This window comes from Megalopta genalis, chromosome 9 (genome assembly GCF_051020955.1).
Source record: "Megalopta genalis isolate 19385.01 chromosome 9, iyMegGena1_principal, whole genome shotgun sequence".
NCBI lineage: Eukaryota > Metazoa > Arthropoda > Insecta > Hymenoptera > Halictidae > Megalopta > Megalopta genalis.
Genome location: NC_135021.1, coordinates 13,575,248 through 13,602,764, shown reverse-complemented (window position 1 = coordinate 13,602,764; position 27,517 = coordinate 13,575,248). Strand labels below are relative to the sequence as shown.

At 41.0% G+C, this 27,517-nt stretch overlaps 1 protein-coding gene across 1 annotated transcript in view; it reads left to right on the top strand.

Moving 5' to 3' along the window:
• The window catches only part of LOC117220756 (A disintegrin and metalloproteinase with thrombospondin motifs 7), a 130,737-nt gene that overhangs the window by 88,540 nt on the left and 14,680 nt on the right, over positions 1–27,517 (top strand). Inside the window, exon 4 of the mRNA XM_076524663.1 lies at positions 18,772–19,081. Coding sequence (XP_076380778.1) covers positions 18,772–19,081 — 310 coding nt within the window. The remainder of the gene's footprint in view (positions 1–18,771; positions 19,082–27,517) is intronic.

Sequence of the window (27,517 nt, the reverse complement as noted above, 5' to 3'; positions counted from 1 at the left end):
GTGAGATATAGGAAATATAAGAAATGGTAAAACCATTCGTTACGAAAAGAGAAATAAAAGAAGAGATTTTGTATAATCATCATACAAGTACAATGAAGATATGTGTAATAATATAACGCAAAAAGTGTAAGAAGGATAAGTGAGATATAGGAAATATAAGAAATGTAAAATTATCAGAAATACAAGTAGTACTAAAATTATTACTTAGCATAAGTTATTCGCTAGAATAAAAAATGCAAAAGAACGATTCGTCAAAAATGTGAAAAATTAGATTCAGAAATGGTACTTAGTAATAAGAATAGAGTGTTTGAAAAATGGGAATGAGCTTTGAAAATGATCAAGAAGAAGTCAATAGCAATTTGCTTTGTTTAGTGGAGGGTTGAAACAATTATAGTAACCATAGGAGTTCGGAAAAAATACGTTGAAGATTAGAAAAAATGTAGAGTTAAAAATTTCAGGGCAATTAACACGATTATCAATTTTGTAAATAAGTAATAAATCTGCAACAATGCGATGCTGATCGATGGTCATTAATCGGAGTAGATGGAACATATGATCGTAATCGTGACAATGAAATGACATAGATGTGTCAGCATTGTGAGATGGGAGTCTCAGAAATTGATGCCGAACATCTTCGATCGAACTGGCAAAATCTGGCGGAATTTGGCAAATCTGGCATTATTCTCATAGAGTGACAGTACTAGTGTAAACTGTTTCTAGAAGTGCATCGCCATCTCGTTGCGAATACTATTGTATTATACTTGTATTCTTATATATTGGGTTTGCAACTAAGTAATTGCCGATTTGTTCAATGAAATAAAAAATTTTTCTACTTGGAATGAAGTTTAATCTGTAATGTATTTTCCATTTTGTTCGATAACCTTTTGCCATCTCTCTGACAACTTGAAAATTCCACGCTCGTAGAAAGTCTGATCCTTTTCGGCCAAAAACTGAGTTAAGTGAGACTTTACAGCGTCGTCATCGTTAAAAGTTTTACCACGAAGGGAGTTGTCCAGGGATCGAAATAAGTGGTAATCCGATGGCGCGAGATCAGGGCTATATGGTGGGTGTAACATCAATTCCCAACCAATATCCATGAATTTTTGCCGAGTGGACAAAGACGTGTGCGGCCTAGCATTGTCCTGCTGGAAAATGACACCTTTACGATCGACCAATTCTGGTCGCTTTTCCTTGACCGCTGCAATCAATTTGTCCAGTTGCTAACATTCGCGGATAATAAAAAATAACATAATAATAATAATAATAATTTTGTAATATAACATTTACGGATATCATAAAAATGGGAGTGAGAGACATCTATAACTGAAATCGGCAATTACTTAGTTGCCAACCCAATACATATACACACTTATATTCTTATTATAATAAGAACGATCGAAGACGAACACGATCCAGAATTAATCTCGGAGGAGCACCCTGTATATCGGAGCAAGGGTACCAGGATTATGCCCTTCCGTTGCGCCGCGGTTCGATTTATTAACGAGCCGATAAATTATTTGAAATGTCAATTGCGCGATACCGTTCGCGCCCAGCATTTGCCGATTAATCGAGCGAAGGATCGCGACGATTACGTCACGCGCCGCGATCGATCGATCGATCGGCTGTGTTCCTCTTACCCAGAAGATAAGGCGCGTTTACAGCGAGCATGGGTGTGTACACTTGTCACGACGTTGTAATAATGGGGAGGAGGGGGGGGGGCGAGGCTGTGTCCCTGATCCCCCCTGGCAATTTATGAAATGTTCTTTAACCTTTTTAATTACTTCTTGCCGTATGATGAAACGACAATGGTTGCATTTGCACAAACGTAACAGCTTCCAAAGAAGAAGACAACGGAAGGAGATGTGTCTACCAGCCTTTAAAATTTTAATATTACTAACATTTTCTATGATACGACATGTATCTTTGATTCGAGATTCCGTTTCTGTACGTGTTTTTCTTCTTTTTCATTTTATACCAGTTCTTCTGTTTGTTCACGACTTCGGATATACAGGGTATCCGGGTTTTGTCGGCCAAACGGTGCCAGCATATTCAACGAGCGAAAATAAGAAAAGAATGACATAGATAGGCTCAAAAATGCTTTATTCAAAAATTATAAGAAAAATACGAAATAACAAGCGAACTGGTCTGGAATATATTTATCCGCACAAATATGTCAGCTTCATTTCGAAGTGTCTCCTGTTTTTTTTTCTTTTCTAAATACAGCATTGACGTCTATGAAAAATTGAGCAAATTAGTGAACAGAGCTTGGATAAATAAATACAGATAACAGGAATATTATTAACATATTTCTACATCGAACGAAAATCAGTCCGTTGCTATTTCCGTTATTATTTCTCTTATAAATCTTTAATAAAGCTTTTTAATAAAGCCTACGTTGATATGACATTATTTTCTTATTTCGACTTTATTAATCTGGGTCCGTCCGTATATGAGCCGTTTATTTTGAAAGTGGCATAAGTCACTTTGTTTTTAAGTCGATATATTTAAGGGTTTGCGTTTTAACACGTTTAAAAATATGGATGCTAGCTTTCGGGGAGATTTACTTGTATTTGTTATCTCAGGATACTGATATTTTTCTCAGTATAAATAATTTCGTATAAACATTAAAAAATCACCACTTTTCATTACAGCAAAGTGACTTATGCCACTTTCAAAATAAACGGCTCATATAATGAGCTATGCCCGCTGAGTACTAAGTAAATAAATAAATAACTTTCGTGTACACGGAGTATTTCTCGTTCGGAATCACTTATATCGGCAGATATTTAAGGTGACACGTGGCCGTCGTAAGAACGAGAGGCAGTGTCGAGTCGAAAGCAAAAGGAGAAGTTGACTTTAGTCCCAGCAGATCGTTGAAATAACGTATAGCGCGCCTCGACTCAGAGTCTGCTCATGTATTCGAGCCGGGTAGAGCTTTCGCCGGGTATTCGAACAATTCTATCTGTTACATCTGGGTCGACACTTCGGGGGCTGAAAGTTCCGACGGAGATAGTTCGAAAAATATATAGGACCGAAAGAAGAGAATCACGTTCCTTCGTTGAACATGATAGGACTGGCGATCAGCTGCTATACGTCTAACGGGGGAGCGAAGGATCCATGCGTACGAATTGACAAGTAGGCCACAATTTCCCATTAAAGATTTAACGATGAGTCGGCGCGATTCTAAAATTGATACGGTGGAACCTCGATTATCCGGACCGGTCTTCGAGCGTTAAATGTTCGTATAACGGAATAGTTACTTAATTAGATAACTATGTACCTGACATTTTTACTGTGTTCTATAATTACTAGGTTGGCAAGGATGAAATTTGTAGTTAATAATATTTCCAACTTTATCAGCTTATTATTTGACATTGACTTAATATTTTACTTTTATTTTTACTATGTTCTGTAATTACTAGGTTATATCAAGCATGACATTTGTAGTTAATAATATTTCCAACTTTATCAGCTTATTATTTGACATTGGCTTAATATTTTACTTTCATTTTTACTGTGTTCTATAATTACTAGGTTATGTCAAGCATGAAATTTGTAGTCAATAATATTTCCAACTTTATCAGCTTATTATTTGACATAGGCTTAATATTTTACTTTTATTTTTACTATGTTCTTTAATTACTAGGTTATGTCAAGCATGAAATTTGTAGTCAATAATATTTCCAACTTTATCAGCTTATTATTTGACATTGGCTTAATATTTTACTCTTATTTTTACTGTGTTCTATAATTACTAGGTTATGTCAAGCATGAAATTTGTAGTCAATAATATTTCCAACTTTATCAGCTTATTATTTGACATTGGCTTAATATTTTACTCTTATTTTTACTGTGTTCTATAATTACTAGGTTATGTCAAGCATGAAATTTGTAGTCAATAATATTTCCAACTTTATCAGCTTATTATTTGACATTGGCTTAATATTTTACTCTTATTTTTACTATGTTCTATAATTACTAGGTTACGTCAAGCATGAAATTTGTAGTCAATAATATTTCCAACTTTATCAGCTTATTTTTTGACATTGGCTTAATATTTTACTCTTATTTTTACTGTGTTCTATAATTACTAGGTTATGTCAAGGATGACATTTGTAGTTAATAATATTGTCAACTTTAACAGCTTATTATTTGACTTCAATATTTTACCATTCTGTTCTTTTTGTTTTTGGAAAGTTACACATCTCGCCTGTTTAAAGAAATCATTGTAAGCTCTAAAAAAATATTGAAAACTCTTTTCAAAAATTAATTTTGTCGAAAATGGAACGATCGGAAATTCGCATTATTATGAAGTATGAGTTCTTGCGTGGAACTACGGCATCGTATCTACGGCATCATTAATAGTGCATTTGGCTCTAGTGTTATTACGCAGGAGACAGTATCACATTGTTTCGCCAAATTTCGTGCAGGTAACTTTGACCTCGCAAATGAGCCCCGCGGTCGCCCAGAATCTAAGATTATCACACCTGTCTAGCGCAGGTGTGATCCATTATGATCTCATGAAACCTGGCTCATCGATCACAGCAGAAGTATACTGCAACCGACTGGACGAAATAATGTGAAAACTTAAAGGAAAACAGCCTAGATTGGTCATCGGATCGACTCCTACCTTATTGCATGATAACGCTAGACCGCGCACTGCACAAATGACTGTGGCAAAAGTATTAGAGGAAAAAAATTCGTATTTGGTAAAAAATTCGTTCGATGTAGAAATATGTTAATGGTATTCCCGTTATCTGTATTTATTTATCCAAGCTCTGTTCACTAATTTGTTCAATTTTTCATAGACGTCAATGCTGTATTTAAAAAAGAAAAAAAAGGTATTAGAAGAAAAGGAATTAGAGTTGAAACTTCTTCATCATCCTCCATACTCACCAGACCTAGCCCCCACTGACTACCACTTCTTCCGCAATTTGGACAACTTTTTAATAGGAAAACAATTTAATTCTGACAATGCTGTAAAATTGGCCTTCCAACATTTCATTGACTTTCGTCCGCCAAGGTTTTATATCACCGACCTGAACAATCTGTCGCTTAAATGGTAAAAGTGTATAGACAATACGGGTGCATACTTTGATGAATAATATAATTCCTTATATTTGTAAGTTATCAACCAACTTTGCCATCTTTTCTACAAATTTCATCCTTGATGACCTGATAGTTCAGTTGCTGTGCATAATTTTAGGTTGAATTGTTTATTACGAAATCAGAATAATTGAAAAATTAGATATTGACAATCCGGTTAATCGAGGTTCTATTCTATTTTTGATTCGCCTGCGACGTTCACTTTTTCGCGGTTCGCGCATAAAGATATTACAATGATTTGATTAAAACACAATCCCCCGAAATTTTTCCGTGTATTAGCTCACTTTCGTTTCTGAACTACCGAAATCACTCCTGTTTGAATAAAATGCCCATCCCGCGTCCGCTAGATTCGTCAATAAAAATGTAAATTTAAATCCGCGGAGCGATGATCACTATCAATTCCAGCCGGTAATACGGGCCGAGGTTGGACATTTCGACGCGTCGGTTTCTGGAACGTAGCGACAAACCGCGTTGCGGAATTTGAATTCACCCTTCATTTGCGCGAGTCGACGTACCCGCAACAAACTATCCGATTCGTTCGAAAAGCTTCTCGCTTTTCATCGCTGTTGAAGCGTCAAACATCCGTTCTAAAATTTCGCATAATCTTCCCGACAAACTTTACGTTCGCAGAACATTGCAAAATATCGTATATTTTATTTCCACGATATTTACACATACCTCGGTCTAATATGATTAAATTAATTATTAACATGATATCAATAATGATATTAATTAATACCATAATTAATATATATAATTTATTAATTAATATATCTCCTAATTGGTTTACCCGTAAATCAATAAATAAATCAAAATTAGCTTTGACCACGAACGATGCTGAAATACATGCACAACAATACAGTCCGATCAGTTCGTGCGAAAACTTTCGCATGTGCCGGCACATTTAAAGTTGCATCACTTTACAAAAATATCAGAATTAAAGTTTTAACTGTTCAGTTTCTTTTTTATCAAGTTTCGACTGTTTTCAGTTCTCCCCAGCAACCAAGAAAACGACTATTTTTAGACATTCGAACGATAACGTGTTAAACTGTATAATCTATACACGCAAAAACGTTGAAAAGGCGAGTGAAGTAAATCATAAAATTGCTATGATTTAACTTACCTGTAAATTATCTTAACAATAAATTTGATCAGCGAACAAACACACGTGTTAGTAAACGATAACACTTCTAGCTTCTCACAGCGAGGGAAATGTGACATACGCCAGTATGTTTTTAACCCACTCATCTCTAAAGCATCCGAGACAGGTGAAACCTGTATACATGTCGCTGCCACCGCGGGCAAGCAGTCATCGGACAGCTTCAGCAATCTCATCCTGAACGATCGGCTAATCATCGACGGGACAACGGAACCGAGAGTCCCGAGGCGTTGAGACTCCACCAGCCGCCCCGCCTTTGGAAAACGCATTGTGCGAAGAAATATCCACGAGGAAGCTCCAGGAACCGTTGCAGACCTCTTCCAAGCGGTTTGGAATGCAACTCTGTCGTGGGACGAGCCGGCGAGCTCTCTCTCTCTCTCTCTCTCTCTCTCTCTCTCTCTCTCTCGATACGACTTAATCCGGGTCCCGTTTAAACCGAAGCCCACGCTATCAACCGTAAAGAGAGGGAGAGAGAGAGAGAGAGAGAGAGAGAGAGAGAGAGAGAGAGAAAGAGCGAGGAGAGCCGAGTTTTCCGGTGTCACGGGACCCGGCGCATTTGATTCTATTTCAAAAGAAAAAGATCCCGGTTAATTCCTGGTAACTGGAGCCTGCTCTGGCCCCGCTTATCTCGGATTATCGACGACCCCGCGTTTCGCTCGCCTCTGCCGACCAACGCAACGGCAGGCTCACCGGCTTCGAAAACTCGCGAAAAATGTGTTTTCTCATTGAAATCGTAATCTAGGAAGCACTTATAATAGTTCCGACATTTGCTTTCGTATACGAAGTCCCTTGGACAATGTGTTTATTTCGAGAGAGACGCGTGTAGCGGCGCGAAGGAGGACATCCTGAAGTCTCTAAAGAGAGCAAAAATAGTAACTGGTCACCTCTCTACGGTAACCGGCTCCACTACCCTACGCAATGAAATATTTTTCTTTCATACTTTTCCATGAGTCGAGTCACTGTATCAACACGTGACTTTGTACAGCTAATTACAAAATGTTCAAACAACTGGCCGCAATGGCCGTTTTACTGTTAACATAACACGGTCCGGGCTGTTTGTGCAAAAACAGTATATTCAACCGACATATTTTAAGGTTGTTGCATCACTTTACAAAAATGGATGTAACTTATGAAATATTATTGTTGTTATTATTTACTTAATTGTTGTTCAGGCATCAGCCTATATCTATTTGGCTGTTATAATTATATTATTAAAGATATTCTTGGCTGTTACAATATTAGATAGGGGTGGATTACATTTGTGTCGGAGTGTATTGTTATGTTTACATCTTGATCTAAGTTTGTAACTATATAACACTCAGTTTTCTATAAAACTTTGTATTGTACCGTATTATATTATTGTATGTTAAGTATAATATAAATATTATATATTATATATTAAGTGTAAAGAACCGTATTTTACGGCTATTTGCAACAAAATAACTTATAAAATATCAGACAGTGAAATTAAATTATAAGATATATTGCTTCATTGAAGATATAAGATATGCGTCTTTGTGAAGAGGTACATTATAATGTTTACAGTAAATTCTCCCTAATTGACGCTCAGATTGCACATAAAAATGGACATTTTGGGAACAGGAGATACGATTATCCGTGCCTTACGTCTCATATTTATAATCGTTGGCAATCGGTTATTATAAAAACGAGTTGCGAGGTTCGAATAATCGTATCTTCTCTTCCCAAATTATCCATTTGTGTTCACAAGTTGAAGGACAATTGGTGTGAATTTACTGTATTACTAAAAACTGTTGCAATTTCGTATGATCACGGCAGCATGTGATTGACGTGATATTAACCCTTTTCACTCGAATGGTGAGTCTGGGACACCGCTTCAAAATCGTTATATCGCGTTTTAAAATCATTTTTACAATATCAAATTTATTTATATTGAAAAAACTGCGAAAATTGTAACCGTTGTACGAGTCACAGGATTTACTGTAATTCTACAGTAATGTCTCTCTAATTGACGCTCAGGTTGTCCAGAAAATGGACGATTTGGAAAGAGGAGATACGATTATTCGAGTCTTGCTCTTCGTTTTTATAGTTACGAATTGACAACAACTATAAAAACGAGCTGCGAGACACGAATAATCGTATCTCCTCTTCCGAAATTGTTCAGTTTTGTGCACAATCTGTGCGTCAGTTAGGGAGACATTACTGTACTGTAGTTCGACAGTAATGCCTCTCTAATTGACGCTCAGGTAGTCCATACGATTATTCAAGCCTTGCTCTTCGTTTTGATAGTTACGAATTGTCAACAACTATAAAAACGAGCTGCAAAACACGAATAATCGTATCTCCTCTTCCCAAATCGTCCATTTTCGTGCATAATCTGTGCGTCAGTTAGGGAGACATTACTGTACTGTAGTTCGACAGTAATGTCTCTCTAATTGACGCTCAGGTTGTCTAGAAAAATGTACGATTTGGGAAGAGGAGATACGATTATTCGAGCCTCGCTCTTCGTTTTGATAGTTACGAATTATCAACAACTATAAAAACGAGCTGCAAAACACGAATAATCGTATCTCCTCTTTCCAAATCGCCCATTTTCGTGTACAATCCTAGCGTCAGTTAGAGAGACATTACTGTACTTCGTTTATCGTGTACTGCAGGCAATCAAGAAAATGACAATTTTCAGTCAACCGGCATTTCACGAGCAGTCAAAGAAAACTATCATATTTAGTCATCCGGACGGTGATTTGTCAAGATAACCGAGAGAAAGGACTCCACCTAGAGAGGATTGACAAAGATGGCGGGCACCGTAACCGGTGATCAGAGATTTTTGCCACGGATCGAAGCCGGTCGATTAAAAGGCTAATTGCCGAAAGTAATACGGACCACCCATCGCGCGGCTTTTAGATCCGGCGAAATAGATACGCATTAATTGGACGAAGGGAACCGCGACTCCTCCGATTACCTATTACCGATAATTATATGTTCACCGAGAGAGCGAGAGAGCGTGGCCGGATCCGGACAGCGGGTGCACACTCTAGAAACCTGTTCCCCTACAAGCGGAGAACATTGAATCAAATTGCGTGCGCGTGTGCGAGCGTCCTAACACGAATTCACGCCTCCTAACCTTTCGCTACCGGGTAGACGCACTCGTAAATAATTGACCCGCGGTGTCCGTGACCGTTGCCGTTCCAATGCATGGCAGCCGCTAGCCTCGCGACGCCGATTCTGTTCAGCTCGGTTCGTTTCGGTTCGGTTCGGTTCGGTTCTGTCCTCTGCGGCGGCGTTCGGCAGGGTTTCGGAGGGTTCGGGCTGGTTCTTTCACGGCCGCGGATCGTAATTCGATTTCCCGCTCGGTAGCGAATTCGAGGACGGACCTAACTTCCTGCATCCCGCATCGATTCTGTGCAGTCTAGCTAGCCGACGGAGTATAATTTGTTCTCGCGCCTGTGACCGATCTAAACCGCGTCGGACAATCGCGAGTCGCCTATTCGCGACAAAAATTAGCGAAAGGTGTACAGAACAATTGCGAGGCTCGAGTAATTAAGAATGTCGACGCAGTGATTTATGAGGTGGCCGGCGACACGTGTAACCATTCAAAGTATTCAACTGCAGAAAATGTTCTCGTTCGCGGAACGCAAAAAACGTGATTCACGAATTAAATGATGTAACATGAAGAAAGAATAGAATGTGTTCGAAAGATATGAGAGATATTATTTTCTTGACGTTAATTATAAATGAGAGAAATGAATAATAGTGTTGAAATAGCAGTAGCTCTTGTAGCCAGTTCTAAGACCCTATTTGTGAGATATGTACTCGGTTACTCGGTCAACTCATGAGATATCAAAGTATTTTTTCTCTACCTGGGTGTTCTGGGTGTCCCTATCGAGTACCTCGCAAAAGTATTAACTCTGTTATCAAGTAAATTAAATTTTAAACCCCTTGCCATACTTCGACGACTCTGACACGTGATCGAGATTTCTAGTAATAACCTGTTAAATATGATTGCTATTCCGTTCTTTTTCGTCCGAATAAAATTCTGATTTCTTTACAAATTAAAATTAACAAAAATTACATAAATATAGACACACGAGAAATATAAATTATCTTCTTTCTTCTTAGAAATTATTACGATCGAAAAGCTTATAATCATGGTAACTATGACAAGGGTTTAACCCATTATCCGCCAATGTCCCATTTTTTGGACACTTTCTCAACTTTTTTCTTTTAAAAACTGCAACTTCTAGATAAAATACAAGCATTAAAACATATATCCACGAAAGTATTAAGAATTCCCGCTATTTTGTTGAAGTTAATAGGGTTCAGGTCGAAGCTAATAATCTCAATTTAATTCTTTTTTTTTGTATCTTTGAATTGCGGAGGGTAACGGCTTAAAGTAAGGAAGAAACTTCCAACTGGCTACTGCTTCTTGCAATCGATGCAGACAAGCTCTGATTTGCATAAAGTTCCGCAGTCTGCTAACGAAACTCGACGTAAAACATGTTAAAGGAAATATCGAAGAAGGATATCCGACATGAACGTCGACGGCTAAACAGTGCTCGATACCGTCGAGTATTTTATCTTTGGAAGAACGCGCCGCTAACGAGGGATTCCGGGGAATCCGAACGGGTATTCCACGGTGTGGTCCGGCGAGTAGGTCGACGACAGCGTCCTATATCAAAGTAACAGGGTGGGCAGGGTTTACGGAGCGCGTTGTGTATGGACGCTGTCGCGTTTAGAAGTTCATTAAGCGGTGGATTTATTGTAAACTCGGCATTTTTTCTGGCGACGTGAGTCGCCGGTGCTGCAACTGGTCGGATCTACATAAATTGCCGGCCGCATAAATTCTGCGAACCGTTGGCAATTTGCTCCGCGGAACCGGTTAACTGCGAAAAGTGTTATATTTACTGTAACTTCATCCCTTTACGGGGCGCGCCGGCATTTTTCTCACGGCGCCGGGCGCTCCTTCGTCGAATTAATCCGGATTTATCTCGCGCCGTGTTTCTGTCTTATCGGGCGACTCCTTTGCCCCCGACTACTTTTGTAGATCTTGCTCCTCTTTTAAGGCGTTAATTGTGCTCCATTGTCGGCCCCTCGAACCGAACGACGCGATTCGGTTCCCCTTCGCTCGGGGAAACTGTCTCCGAGCATTGTTCGCGGCGGAAGACACCGGCGCTTCGTGTTCCTCGTTCGCTCTGTTCGAACTGTTTCCTAATTAGATTTCGTAATAAATGAATGCTTCTGTTCGCGAAGAACTTTTAAGCTCGTGGTAGTCATGGGACATTCGAAGAGTCTACATTCGCGAGCCTAGGTATTTCCATGGTTATCCATAATTATTCCATGGTTTAAAATCTATTATGCAACGTGTTTCATAATTCATGGTGCGAATTGAGTCGGGCAGATTCTATGGCTGGAAACATGGCGAAAATCAAGAATAGCAAAATTTCGTGGGAGGCTTCGTTTTCGAGAAAATCGAATTCAAATATCAATCGAGTGTACGTGTACTTGATTAATCATCGATCATTATAGACCGCAAATACGATCGTTTTTGCATACATGATACAATTGCAAGGCTTGTTTACAATCAGGATACGATTGTAATACTAAGATAATCAGTGTAGTTTTCGTTGTATTTAGTTTATTATTTTCAGGCGAGATATTGTTCAAAATGCCTGTATTCGATTGATATTTAAATTTGATTTCCTCGTAAACGCGAAGCCTCCCACGCAATTTCGTTATTTTTTTATTTTCGTCTTATTTCTAACTATAGACTCTACTGGACCTAATTTGTACCATAAATTATGAAACACCCTTTATATTATATGTTGTCACGCGTAAACGGATGTCACGTTATTCCAGAAATGTGAGAAAGCATCAAGTTTTGTTTGACATAAAATCAAATAAAAAATTTGATATTCTACATTGACATTCTTCTCTTTTACACCACTTTCAATTAAGCCATGCAAACATTCAAATTCGTCCTTGGTCATCTTGAAATACATATGATATGTACTAGAATGTTTTTTAATTCTCTTACTAAACGGCTATATTCTCCCAAACATTTCCTCTTCGGATTTATTTTGTGCACCCAAGATCTACGTTTTTTATTCCGACAAAATTAGAAATGTTGCAATATCTTCGTTCCCTTCTTCCTTCTTCATCCTCATCTTCATTCCTCTTCGTTCACAAATTCAAAAACAATTGGGGAGAATTTACTGTATTACTAAAAACTGTTTCAGCTTCGTAGCACCATGGTAGCATGTGATTTCGCATAACCCTTTGCACTCGAGTGGTGACTCTGAGGCACCGCGACAAAATTGTTACATCGCGTTTTAAAATCATTTTTACAATATCAAATGTGTTTGCATTTTAAAAAACTGTGAAAATTGTAACTGTTGTATAAGTCACAAGATTCAAATTATAGATTAATTATACTCTATAATATAGCATATATGTATCTATAAAATGAACTAAATTATGTAAAACGGAAATACTGTAGATCAGAAAAACTGTTTTGAATTTAGAAACAAAATAGCTGCGAGTGCAAATGGTTAATACGTTCTTTTTTTTCTAAAGATGACACGTGCTATCGCATGATTTCACGTGTCGTGACACTATTATATCTCTACCTTTATACGGAACTCGGTGCACGATTGTACGTACCTGTGAAATAAAAGCAGACCCCACGGGTTTTGCGTATTCAGATCGAAATCGCGATACGATCGGGCCGATGCGGACAGAGGGAAGACGATCTCTCGTCGCCTCGTCGTAGATCATTCCTCGGTAAATAACGATCGGTCGGTGGATTCGAACGGAACCCGCGCGAATTAAGTAATTTCGTTCTGCGCGGGGTATTACTCGGTGAATGGAAATGGATGAAGACATTATCGATCCTGCGATCTGCCGGTCGTTCGTTATTTGGTGCACGGTGCATGCGTGCGACGCGCCAGTCGACGCCAGTCCGGCCGAGTCCGGGGCAGTCGACGGTCTCGCCGGTGGTTGAATGCATCCAATCACAAGTAAATATATTTCTATGACGGTCTAGCTGTCCGGCGGCGGTCCATTTGGACGTCTTTGTTCGTTTAATTGGCCCCCGCGCGCACCGCGGCCCGATCCCGGCCCGCGGGCCGGAATAGGCCTGTCTTGCCGTTCGTTCCTTCCTAGGATCCGATTAATTCCGAGCGTCGCCCGATAATTTATGGCCCGGCTATGTGTTACGCTCTGCACCTTCCTCCGCCTCTCCTCCCTCTGTCTTCCTTTCGCTCTGTGTCCCCGCCTGCTCGTTTCACGGCGAAACCTCTTCGTATCTGTCACACCTTCCTCTAATTGCTCTGAACACGCGAGAATCGAGACCAGGGGAGCTGAGGTGTCAGAGACCATCCGTGGTTGCTCTTTGCGCAATTTTCAGCCAGAGATTCATCGCCAATCTACGACAGCATGATCTTCTGTTCTGAATTCGGCGGTAACGGCCGGTTATGCCGGGATTTCCTGTGCGCGTTCGACGTATGCGTCCGACGCACTTGTACCGATGCAACGGAAAATAAGACTTTTGTTTCTCTAATTAAGGCTTTAACTCTAGAACTACCGAGCCCTAAACGCGACTCGTGCATATTGTTTTATAACAATGTCAAAACGGGATTTATATACACTTCGTACGATTTATATTATAATATATACTTCAATGAAGAAGTGTACCTAAAAATTTCGTCGAGAAATATTTTTGTAATGTCAGGAACTGTAAAGGAAAAAAATCAGTCAATTTTACTGGTTTGATAGTCTGACTTACGATCGTCTGCTTCCGAATCGGTCTGGACGCAAACGCACTGTGGTTCATTTGGACATTTACGTATAAAAATGATCAAAGACTCTTATAGATAGTAAGAGTTAAAACTAAAATTTATGTTCTTTAGTCAATCTGAGAAAAACTGCCCATGTGTATGTCTCCTCATATCAAGCAGCAATAGTTACTTAAACTTTCTAACACTTTTATTATAAACTTACTCCAATAATGTAATTTATATTATTATATTATTATATTATTATATTATTATATTATTATATTATTATATTATTATATTATTATATTATTATATTATTATATTATTATATTATTATATTATTATATTATTATATTATTATATTATTATATTATTATATTATTATATTATTATATTATTATATTATTATATTATTATATCATTTATATTATTTTCCATGAAAGAGTCTCCAAAGTTTATAGAACTGCAAAATAAGAGAACGGTCATTTTGACCGCGATGTTAAATATCTTGATCGCTTACTCTATATTTTATTGTATTGTATCTTTTCTTTTATCTCTCATCCTCTCTTTTCTTCTTTCCTTACTTCATTTTAATACGCTACTTGTGTGACGCATTGTCATACTATTGTAACACAGGGACTTTCCGCCGTTGATCAAATAAATATTATTACTATTATTACTATTATTATTATTATTATTATTATTATTAACATTATTATTATTATCATTAAAAAGAAATCAACGAGAGCAGTCCCGATATACTCGACGACTCTGATATTCTGACGATCGTAAAACCGGCATCGGGATCAAAGACCATCTCGGTAAATAAAGATCGCGGATGCGGGATCGGGAGAAAAATGCCGCGGATCGTTAGCCGATCGAACGACTGTGTTCGCGGCACGGTTGAAGCGATCGCGGCAACAAATCACTCCTTATATAGTCGATCGGAGTTTACGGGCGCTCAGGACGAAAAGAAGCGGCGCAAAAAGGAAGAGAGCCGGTAGCGGGACGAGGAAAGGAGCCCGTGGGACCTGCTTGGTGAAAAGGAGACCGTAAGACCAACGAGAAGGCCCCATGCGGCGCTGAATCACGCTCAAGCAGGCCTTTTTCACTTTGAGGTCCTTCGGCGATCCTCTGCCCCTCGGCCCGCTCCGCGCTCGGCTTTGTCAGCCTGGCGCGCCGTGGCGCCGCGCCGTGATTTTTCACGGTCGTCCTCGAGGCAAATAGTCGAAACTAGCGATGGCGTGATACCAAGGAGGTCTCGGAACGTTTGATTTTCTGACTAACTAGTTCTCCCTCTATTCCTAATCAAAGTTGGCGACATTTTATTCGGATGATCGGTAAGAGACGAAAATTAACGAATAAAAGTTTATTCGATGCGCTATCAAATAAATATCCAAGCGAATACAAATCTATTCTGATCTAACAAGATTTTATTCGAACAAGAATGCATTCGTACAGAAATTCGTAGAGAAAATAATCAATTTGAATAAAAATGTCTGAATGTGAAGTGTTCTTTTTTTTTGATAGTTTATCGATTTATTTCAGCCATGTCCCTTTTTCAAATGTTGCATCGGGAAGTTTGTTACTTTTGGGTAGATCGATCATCGATAACTAAATAATCTTTCCACGGAATGAAGAATTATTCGAATAAATAGATAGAATAATCTACGACGAATAATGAATAATCGTCGTTCGAGCGAAACGTTCGACTAAAACGAATACAATCGGGTAATTATCTTAGACGAATCTCTATTCGAAACAATTCGAATAATGCCTAACTCTGTTCCTAGTGGTAGCACAGTAATATTTCTCTAAATCGCGCTCAGATTGCGCACAAAAATGGACGATTTGGGAAGAGGAGACACGAATATTTGAGCCTCGCGGCTCGTTTTTATACTTGCCGATCGTCAACAATTTGTAAGTACGAGATGCAAGGCTCGATTAATCGTATCCCCTCTTCGCAAATCGTCCATTTTTTGTCGATTTCTCCCATTAGAGAGAAATTACTGTACCTTGCTCCGAGCCGACCCGGCAATTGCACCGCGCAGAGTGCAGTTTCCGAAAATGTTGCCGCGTTTCAGAGCGTAACCAAGATGATTCCGATGATCCCGAAGGCACCGATCCAGCTCGAGCAGCATCGAGCCATCGCTAGTCGAGACTCTCGCCACTCGCCACGCGTTCCAGGCCCTTGGCCGTCCTTGTTCTCCTATTTCTACACTCCATTCACCGCCCCCTTATTCTCCTGCGGTTCGCTCCGGAGGATTTCTTGAAACGATTATCCCGGCGACTATTTTTACACGGTTTCATCGGGGCTCTCCCACGGAAACCGAGATTCGTTTCTGGGATTCCCGGTATCGGCGACCGGATGAATTATATTCCCGCTGAAACTGGTATCCGCGCACGGCAGCCTACCAACTACGGGGAATTTCTTCATCCGTGGCCTCTCGCGGCGAGATAACGTCGTCCGCGACTTTCCACCGTCTATGCCCACGGAGAAATATCGCGGGGAGCTTTCCCCTGCGGCTTTCTCCTCGGCAAATTTATTCTACATGAGAGCTCCTCCGCAATTGGAACTGCCGCGGCAGCCGGCCGCGGCTGGCTTCAATTATATCGAAGCATAATTCTGCTTTGCATCGGACCGCGACGATATCGAAACCCGATTTTTATTATTATTCTGCACGGGCGCCGGGCACTTGCTGCAAATTTTCGCGCGGATCTTGCTTAATTACAGCCGTTGTAAAACAGAACACGCGTTTCAGTGCTCTGACAAATTTTCCCGTCGCGATGAACAGCGCATTGCTTCATAATTGGGAAAGGCACGAGAGAAATACTTTTTTCTCTGCGTCCTTTCGTTATTCGCTTTGCGTTTTGCAAACAATAGTCCGACCTTGTTTCTGCCGATTCGCCCCACGCGCACGGTGTATGTATTACTGTTTTTCATTTTTTAAACACGCCCAAATAATTCTCTCGGCGATCCTGCTCGCGATTTCGATCGCGAATATATTCCGGCGGAGGCGGTGTAAAATGTTTCGCGATGAACCCGGTGAACCCGGTGCACCCTGCGCCGTTTAACCGTCACCCTATCGTGCGACCAGCGATTGTTTAGAGCGGTACACCGATGGTAACACCTACGGAACAAGAAACCGTGTACAATGTATCCTCTGTCTCTCGATCCTCGCGCAGATTACCGTGTTCATAGATATAGCCGCGTCATTAATCATTCCCGATCATCGATAGCACACAGCGTTCCCTGTCGAGTAGCAATTGATTGGCGGAACACCCATCGTCCGATTTCGATGCGATTCTCATTTCACGTCCGCCCCTTTCTCCCGTTCCTCCGCGCTATATCTCCTTTTTCCCCGTCGGCTCTTCTCTTTTATCGCGCCGATGCCAACCGACGCGGCCGGCCGCTCGTTTGACAAGCGTATTAACCCACGCCATTCCTGCTTTGGCAGATTAAAATCATTTTTTCAAGCCCCGCGTTCGATCGCTCCCCCCCGTCCCGCGCCGCGCCCTGAAAAATATTCCCGAAGCGTTCGCCGTAATAAAAATCGATAATTGAGTTGGCCGCAAGGTGGTCTCGACGGTGTTCCTTTTGGAAAATTCTCGTCGAGCAAGCGTTTCCGCGTTAAAGGGACGTCAGTTTTTCCACAGACTCTTTTGAAATCTTACAAAAACGTTGACGCTGAAACCAGGTATTTTCGTTGCGAAAAATGTTTTAAACATGAACTCCGCCATCTTTCTTGCTCGCGTTCATTTTATATTTATTCGAATTCTATCTTTGTTGCTTCAATGATCTCGTGCTGTATTATTCTCTATTATTTTCTCCATTTTTTTTCACTTTATTCGATCATCTTTGGTCACTCATTTCATCTTTCATTGTATCTTTTTATTATATCGCTTCTTTTTGTTTTCGTTACTCTTCGATATGCCGCTTGTGCGACTTATTGTCGTGTTATTCCAACGCATTCTGCCGTTGATGAAATAAATATTATTATTATTGCAAGCAGCTCCGCGCTATTGACTCTTTGCAATCGGAGCCATTCCAGCTCGGAATCCAAAATACAGCGAAGTCTCCCTAATTGACGCTTGGACCGAACACAAAAATGGACAACACGATTGTTCGAGGCTTGCGGCTCGTTTTTATAGTTACCGATCGTCAACAACTATTTTTTAGTCTTTCTCGCCTACGGTATTTCCATTTTATAGAATCTAGCGCAATTTTATCCATGCGAAATCGAATTTCGCGACTCGCGCAACAATTATGCAATTCAACTTAAACGCATCTGCGAATATTGCATCATCAAACTGTTGTTCATAATTTCATTGCACGATTTATGAATATTCATCGGTCCTTCCGTATTATCCGAGCTTTCAGTTATCCGAGCTAGCCTCGTTGCACGTCAACTCGAATAATCGAGACTCCGGCTATAAACAAATTTGACGAGATTCGAACTATTTTGAAACGCGAATATGACCATTTTTAGCTGTCTTAAATTCAACTTTACCGTCTTAAAGTCGCCAGTCGACCGCGAAGTGGTTAATTTCGCGCATTCGGCGTTCGCGACGAATCGCATCGCATCGAAACGTTTACGACATCACAGAATGTTCTTCGCAACGCGATAGAGCAGCTGATAAATTGGTCTGCGGGTGCCTATATTCGCAGGGAGATCCGCAACGTCTAGTCCTAGTCGGAGAACAAAGGTAGTCGCGGAGGAAAGTAAGACGATCTTGGGTTTCGTGTTTCAGGCGGGCATGCTTCGCGGCGAGCACGGCGAGTTCTGGTTGGAACCAGTCGCCGTGTCCCCGGAAGAAGACCGAGGAATAGCCGGCAGCCTGGAGGAGAGGATCAAGGAGAGGCTGGAAGAGGACGGCGCCGAGGCCCTGCACCGGAAACTGCACTCGGTGCGCTCGGTGCACTCGGTGGCCGGCAGGCCGCATCTCGTGTTCCGCAGGTCCGTCGAGCAGCCGCAGCTCGAGATCGGCGCCGCAGCCGGCGGCCGCGCCAGACGCCGACGAAAAAAGAAGAGAAAACTCGAGAGAAACTGTGGCACTCGCGGTGAGAATCCAACGGCGCCATCCTCATTCTTTCCTGCTCCTCCTCCGCTTCTTCTGCCTATTTTTCTTCTTTTACGCCTTTTCCTTCTTTTTCTTCTTCTGTCACGGCTGCTCTTCTTTTTGCCGCTTTTCCTCGTTGCTTCTTTTGCCTCTCGTCCCCTATTATTCGCCTGGCGCCCCGCTTCCTCCACTCTCAATATCATTTCCCCTGACTTTTCATTTCACACCTCTCGATCCTTGCTTTTCCCAATCTTGAGGAATCTTTTCCGATGCTCGTCAGACCATTGGCCCCGTCGCACCTCCGTCTGACTCGGTTTTTCTTATTCCACTGCGCTTGGCACACCGGAGTGTCGTGACCTCTTCCCCGTGTACCACGCGGTCTAATGGCTCTTTCCGCGGTCGCGATCGCGACATTGTTCGTACGTTCTTCGCCGGAATCGCGATTACGAACGTCTGAAAATTGGCCATGAATTTAACCCTTACGTGACGGACCATAGCGGCCGGTGGCCGGGTTTCGCGTGACCCGTACCAGCGTCTTTCATGTTCGAGCGTTCAACGTTTCGCTGAAACGCGTACATACAGGGTGTTCCGTGGAACTTTTCTTAATTTCAAAAAATCAATGAAAAACATGCTTTCTCATACCGAACAGCTTTTCCATAAATATTTTTTTCGTAGTTTCAATCCATCCCGAGATATTTCACTGCAATTCGGTTAAACGAAACACCCTATATAAGAGCCTTATTTCGCTTCTATTTATTTATTTATTTTTTCATTTATATATTCACCTTCTGCTAATTTTTAAACGAAACACCCTGTATAAAAGCCTCATTTCGCTTCTATTTATTTATTTATTTTTTCATTTGTATATTCATTTTCTGCTAATTTTTATTACTGCTTCTTTTCGCCGTAATGAATGACAGTGGAAAATCAAAACTTATTCATTTATTCCATTCGCAATAAGTGATTTAGAATAAATAAATAAATAAATAATTTATTATGTTTCCTTAGGCCAGAATCACGCATGCGATAAAAAACGGACGTTCGTCATTTTTCCCTGTTCTTCTAGTTGAAAACGAGGACAAAAATCTTCCTCGTTTTCTATTAGTGAAACAATTAGAGAGACAACCAATCTCCGTCGATTTGACGCATCCGTGACTCTGGCCTTACATGTAATGCATAAAGGTCACCGCAGACCCGGCCGTCGTCACGCGAGAGTTAACGAATTCCGGCGAATACGTTCCGGCTTCGCCCGATTCCGCTTACAATTCCATCGCCGCGTCGCGTGACAAAATCGACAAGATTCCCGCGTCCGTCGCTTAATATCCCAGTTGAAAGTTTCAGGCTTCCGGAAAGCTCGCGTTAATCCCCGGCGAAGCAGCTCTCGGTTGGTGTTTGAACGACGCGCGATAAACTATTCCTTAATCGCTGCGGAACCAGTTTCCGGGATTATTGGCGAAGATGACAGAGGGCCCGGCGTAATCTGTGAAACATTACGCTCATTTGCCATCGCCGAGTGTCTCGCGCCAACATTATTAAGCCGTACAATTAAAACGGCCGGAACCATTATTAAACCGATCGCTCCGGGTAACGGAAGATAAGCGGATCCGCGCGCATGTTTACGCGAAACGTCGGAGGAAAAAACGGGGTGCCGCTTGCCGTTTAATTAGAGACCACTGTGCGCCCACCTTCGGGCGTGTATCAAAGCAGCCTTTTAATTACACCGTACCGCAATTAGCGGCGGGGAGGGGAAAAAACCGTCGAACGGCGATATTTGTCGTATGCCGGAGCAATTTCGCAGATAGGAAGATAGGGTTCGCCGACACGCCTACGCTTTGCAGCACTCCTGTATCCAATTACCCAGTGGCCTCGCATAAATGCGCGTAACGGGAGAAATCGGGTGAGGAACGAACTCGGGGAGTCGGCGAACGAATTAGACCAGCGGTATCGTCGGATTAGCTTCGAGGGGATCCTTATCCTGTTCAACGGAACGTATGCGATCGTATTTTCATCGTCATCCCATCGAAGGATCAACCCTTTCCGCCGGGAACCGGTCGATCTGTCCTCCGAAATTCACTCGATTCGTCTCATGAATTATTCAAAGCTGGACACATTATAATCCTTGTGTTTCGAACTACTTTTCCCGTTCGAAAGAATAAGAGTTCCTCGTCAAAATTTAAACAAGTATTTTGGCACAAATTGCGTTCTTGGAGTGTTTTTTCCGCGAAGAAGCTATAACATCTTTTGCAGTCGTATTTACAAGGTATGACGTTTAGTGAACGCGCGCCTAAATTTTGATGGCATTCGAATTAAGTAGATCTCGAGATATCATGGTCACCGTTTTCAAAAACATAGTTTCGAGAAAAACACATCGAAAGTTTCCTTGCGAAAGTTAGATTGCGGATCTTTATGCGAAATAAAAATTCTCTGCCTCGATTGCAACGAACAGTAGTTACATAAAAATGTATTTTCATTCTTAAGATTTTTACTCGGTTGCGAATAATACAAATATTTGTTAAGTATTTGTCTTAGATCATTTGATGTGCCGCATTCGTATCACGGATGATCGACCAGGCATAACTTCCTTGCTTTCAAGAATTCAGACATATCAGAATTCCGGTTCTGTGGACGTAATTTCCAACCTATATTCTTCAAGAAAATGCAAGAAAGAAAGATCGATTTGTTCAAAGATTCATACTATCATCCCCCCCTTTAACAGAGAAGTGCAAACTATAATATTTCGAAGTTTAACTTAAAAGTTAAAGTTACGTTAAATTAAGCTTAACTTAAGTTGAGTTAAGTTAAATTAAGCTTAACTTAAGTTGAGTTAAGTTAAATTAAGTTTAACTTAAGTTGAGTTAAGTTAAATTAAGTTTAACTTAAGTTGAGTTAAGTTAAATTAAGTTTAACTTAAGTTGAGTTCAGTTAAATTAAGTTTAACTTAAGTCGAGTTCAGTTAAATTAAGTTTAACTTAAGTTAAGCTAGACTTAAGTACTTAAAGTAAAGTAAGTGCTTAAAGTACTTAAAGTAAAGTAAGTGCTTAAAGTACTTAAAGTTAAGTACTTAACTTAAGCACTTCTCTATTTTCATTTTAATTTAAGTTAAGTTAAACTGAAGTTAACTTAACTTTAACTTTTAAGTTAAACTTAAGGTTATGTCGATTTAGCTTAACTTAAGTTAAACTTAAGTTAACTTAACTTCAACTTTTAAGTTAAACTTAAAAATATTATAGTTTGCACTTTTGCACACAAGTTTAACTGAACTTTAAGAACCAATTTCATTGTAATGCACAATAAAATGGTATTATCGCGATAGCCAGCAGATCGCGGATTTCATGTTACAGTCTTCTACGGTATTACTCTTGCGTTAAGATCCGCAGCATGATCGTGGTCATGGTATCTCGCAAGGCGCGGTGTGCACGGCGCCAACGCGGTGCGATGGATTAACAAATGATAAGGGCTTGCCGAGAGTAGTGTTGTAACTTTTAACGGCGGTAATATATTAACGGATCCAATTCCTTGATAATTAGCGACGGAACGGATCGTTGGCCAGATTTGATCGGGTACGGCGAACGGGCGGTGTGCCGGCCACCCGGACAACCTCATAAATATTAAATTTCGATTTTTGCCTGGTAGGCCCGGTCTCAAAGACGCTCGGAACCTCGCCGGTAAAAAGACGAGCCGAAGTCGCCGCGTAGCGCAGCGTTGCGGTGAACGCCCACGCCCTCCGTATCGCGACGCGTCCAATTACATTATATGCGTAGACGGCATAAATACTTGTAATACGCGCCGGCTGCAGCGGGAACAAGACCGAGGGAACCGATCGCCGGCAACCGGAACAAAAAGAAGGTGTCGGCGCCCGCCATCCCTTGCTTCCCCCCCGCCCTCCTATTAATTACAACTTCGCGCTGGTATCAACGTTTCTCGTATTTATGCAGTGACTCGAATGTTGCGGTCAAAATGTAACGATAAATAATTTTTCTTTTTTCTTCGCGATCTCGTTCATTTTTCTTCCTCCTCTAAGCTGACAAAATCAACCGGCCGACTGCTTTTTCGAACAATACGTCTGAGTGTTAAGAATCGTGTTATTAAGGCAGACATTTTTCTTTTCCTCTTAATTCATATATTAAGAATTCATTCATATATTAATTATTTATATATTCATATATTCAATTATATTATTATAATATATTAATATTATTATTATTATTATTATATATATATATACACTTTATATATGTATATATAATATATTAATTCAATAGAATTCTGTAGAAATATAATTTCTTATTTGTAGGTTATGTCAAGGTTATGTCATATATATATAGTACAATATATATAATAATAATAATTATATTAATATATTATAATAATATATATAATAATATATATAATAATATAATAATATATAATAATATATATAATAATATAATAATATGTATTTGTATATAATATCCGAAATTTTTATCTATTATCTTGAAAGCACCAATATCAGATTCTATAAGAAAATCATGAATAAGACAAGGTGTTTTTTCCCCTATTAACAAAAGCTCTTTAAGAAGCTTGATTAGGTGATTAGAATAAACGGCATAAAACCAGACGATATGATCAATGTCAAATCAATCTTGGATGACAACATTTGCACATTTGCACAGTTATTCTTAATTCGCTGCAATCCCAAAGCAAGAATATCGGCGAGAAAGTAAATGGCGGCGCCATCTCGAAACGCCCGCGCGCACCACCCCTCCGGCGCAGGAGTTTTCGAACGATCAAAACTTGGAATATCGAATATCTCCGTGGGAACGAGTTTCCCATAACATCCAAAGTGCCGCGGGAAGACCGACTAGGGAAATAATGTTTACAGCGCACACTAAGAAATTAGATTTTCGGTTTATCTTGGCAGCCCCCCCCTCGGATCTTCGAGTTTTAAAGTCTCCGGCATGCATAGATGTATGAGAAGCCGCGGAGTTTCGCTTCTCGACCGTCTTCTTTCGTCGACGATGAACTCGGAATTAAATGCAGCAGAATCATTGCCAGCCGGATATAAAATTGATCGAGCTGGAACACCGTTGCATAGACACCGCGCGGGGAACTGTTTCGAATTCTCGAGACGGACAGCTTTCTTATCGATAAAATTTGGCAAATTCGATAAGCGGAGCGGCAGGTCCGTCGGATTTTCGCGGCTACTATCAATCTTCCCGGGCTCGAAATGAAGGGCTGCGGCCGCGTGTAACCCGCTGCGCTATCACGAAAAAGACGTATACTTGGCAGACACGTAAGACGCGTTCTACACCCCCACCCCCCTCCCCCTCCCCCGCCGTAAGCCCTAAGTTATGCAGATTGGCTGATCGTAGGCGTGCAATTAAGATTTCATTCGAGCCTATCCCGATGGATCGGCCCGACCGAAATGGATATTCGTTGTAGTTAATTACAGGTTTCCAGTGAATTGGATTAGCCAGGCGGTTTTAGCTCCGCCGAATATCAACCGAGTCGATCTTACTTCTATATCGGTCTTCTCTCGCAGCCTAGCCGTTTAATCCGGCGAAACGCGAGGTCGTCACTCGGTTAATAGGTTCTCCACGCGGAAATCGTGCCAAAGGCCCGCCGCGAGCGGGCTCCGGGCGAGCCGCGAGTGAGTTGCGAGCGGCAGCTTGGGTCAGCGGTTCCGAAATTCGTGACTAAATTAACCGAAATAATCGCGTTCGATCGGGACAACGTCCGGGCGACGGGATTTCTCGCAATCGTCCGGCTGTATATACCGTTCCCGCGTATTTGTGCCAGCCACGATTACGATGGGACGCGGCCGCTGCGTAGAACAGAGAAGCGGAAGCGGCAGCCTATCGAATTTACGCACGCAACAATGGAAATATTATGTAGTTGGGACACGGCGTTAATTAGTCGGCCACCGACACTTCCGTCGAACTCTTCCGCCTATGCGACAACAGCTGATCGAGCTACCTTTTTGCACTTTTTAACACTTTGCCGGCCGCTTATTTCTCGCATCGCCTTTACGCCGCCGCCGGCGAATTTCGCGCGGATTCTGCTGCTACCGACGATGATATTTACGCTATCCGTCGTACATGGGGTATGGTTATTGTTAAAAGTGGCACTAAAATTAGTGTTACGTAAATTTTAATGCATATTTTTATATCTCAAAATTATCACTTATGTTACTTACAAAAATAATTTTAGGTTTAATATTTTACTCTTGTATGGTGAATTTCGAAACATCGGTGACAAACGGTGACACGCGTGCGTGATCCCGGCCGATAACTGTTAGGGAGCAGAAGTCACGCCAGCGTGACAGCGGCCGGCAAAGTGTTAATGTCGAGTTCGAAAGAATTGTTAGCGTTACAGTAAATTCCCTCAAATTATCTCTCGGCTTGTAAACAAAAATATGGCAACTTCGGAAGAGGAGATAGGATTGTTCGAGTCTCGCGGCTCGATTTTATTAGTCGTTGATGCAGTAAATTCTCTCCGATTGTCCCTCGGCTTATAAATAAAAATGGGCAATTTGGCTCGTAGCTCGTTTTTATAGTTACAGATCGTCGACAACTATAAAAACGAGCCGCAAGGGTCGAATAATCGTATCTCATCTTCTCAAATCGTCCATTTTTCTGCAACAAGCTGACGGTCGATTAGGGAAAATTTATTCTAGTCGGTTGTGCATTTTTATTTACAAGTCGAGGGACAATTGGAGAGAATTTTCTGCGTGTCGTTCCAGGAGGCCACTATCCGGAGCTAATCTCGAAGCAACAGTTGAATACCGGCCTTGAAATTTTACCAAATCGATTCTAGTTTTTCGGCCGGTAGTTTCACGTTTGCATGGCGAACCGTTTGGACCGGTTTTGAGTTAGTTGGCCCTTTTAACAGAGCCAACGCCGCTGCAGACCATCGGCAATTACCGTCGAAATTTTGCAACAAGCGTGTTGCGTAACCCCGCTGCGCCGCTTTGAGAACGGTGAATTACCTTTTCCGTAAGCCGACACCTCCGCGGGATCATAGATCACCGCGTATCGCATTCGCCACATCCGATACCCAACCAAAATCCGACAAACGATCGATTGCCCTCGTCCAGCGACAATTAATCATCGACCGGTCGCCGACTGCATCTATACCGCGCCAAGATGGGATTCCTTTCGAAAATTGGACACAGCTACGATACGTGTTACGCTGCTATCCTAGATTGGAATCTCGATAGGTTAACCGTAATGGGGTCGGCATCGACTTGTCATCGAATCCCATTTCTCTCCGCGGGCCATGAATCCGAGGACTTCTCCCACGAAACTCCCGACGTCGAAATCCTTCGGCCCACGAGTCCCGTTTCATCGCCGCCACGATTACGACGTTGTTTCTCGCGGGACGAATGGGTTTCGACAATTTCATCGTATACTCTGTCTTCGTCGCTGTCTTCTTATCGAGCTTAACACTTTCGAACGCGGCAAATATAATTCGCAAAAATCCGTGGCAGAGTAACGGGAAAGATCTGCTATTCGTATGTGCATATATGAATAGAAGAAATACGGATTGCTCTCCGACAACACGTCGTCCTATAGGATTATAACACGGTTTCGCTCTAACGCGATAGGATAAATTGCGGGAAGCCTCGGGCATCCTATAACACACTGTTTCGCTCTAATACGATAAGAAAATTACGAAAACCTTTCTACGACACTGTGCTTCTATAGCACTGGATAACATGATTTTTGTTTAACCCGAGAAAGATAACCTACGTCGCAGAGGCGCCTGCGAAATAAACAACTGACTGCACCGTGGATGACGCAAAGACTGGAAGCACCCACTTTGCCAAGGCATGTGCGAAGAAACATTGAAAATATTCTTCCAAAATCTGCTGTACAGGCTTCCACAGATGATGAAGAAGAACCCTCAGCCAAAAAAAGGCGTTATTGCAGTCTTTGCACGTCTAAAAAGAAAAGAATGTCAAAGATGACCTGTGCCAAATGCAAAAAGACAGTTTGTGGTGAACACAAGAAAGACGTTTGTCATGACTGTCTCTAAAGAAATTTTTTATAATATTATAGTTTTTTTTACACTGATTATATTATAGTCTACTAGTTTGTAAGGATAAAACACTATTTTTTGTGATATTTTACGGGATTTGTTCCCATAAACCGAAGACTGTTGATTTTTGTTAATTTTTCATAGAGGTCTAGTGATTTAAGTTTAAAATTACTTAAAATATAAAAAAATATAATATAAATGCATTTTATTTTTACAATAATGCCAAACCTTTAAAATGACTAGATTAACTTAAATAAATATCCATTGTTAGTATAAAATTGACGCCTTAGAAAAGCATGCGCCTCTGAAGCGTATGGTTATCTTTTACGTACGTTGTCATATGGTTATCTTTCTAGGGTTAACGTATCTAGAAACTTGATTACCTTGAAATAACGACGAGAAGGACTTTCCGGTACAC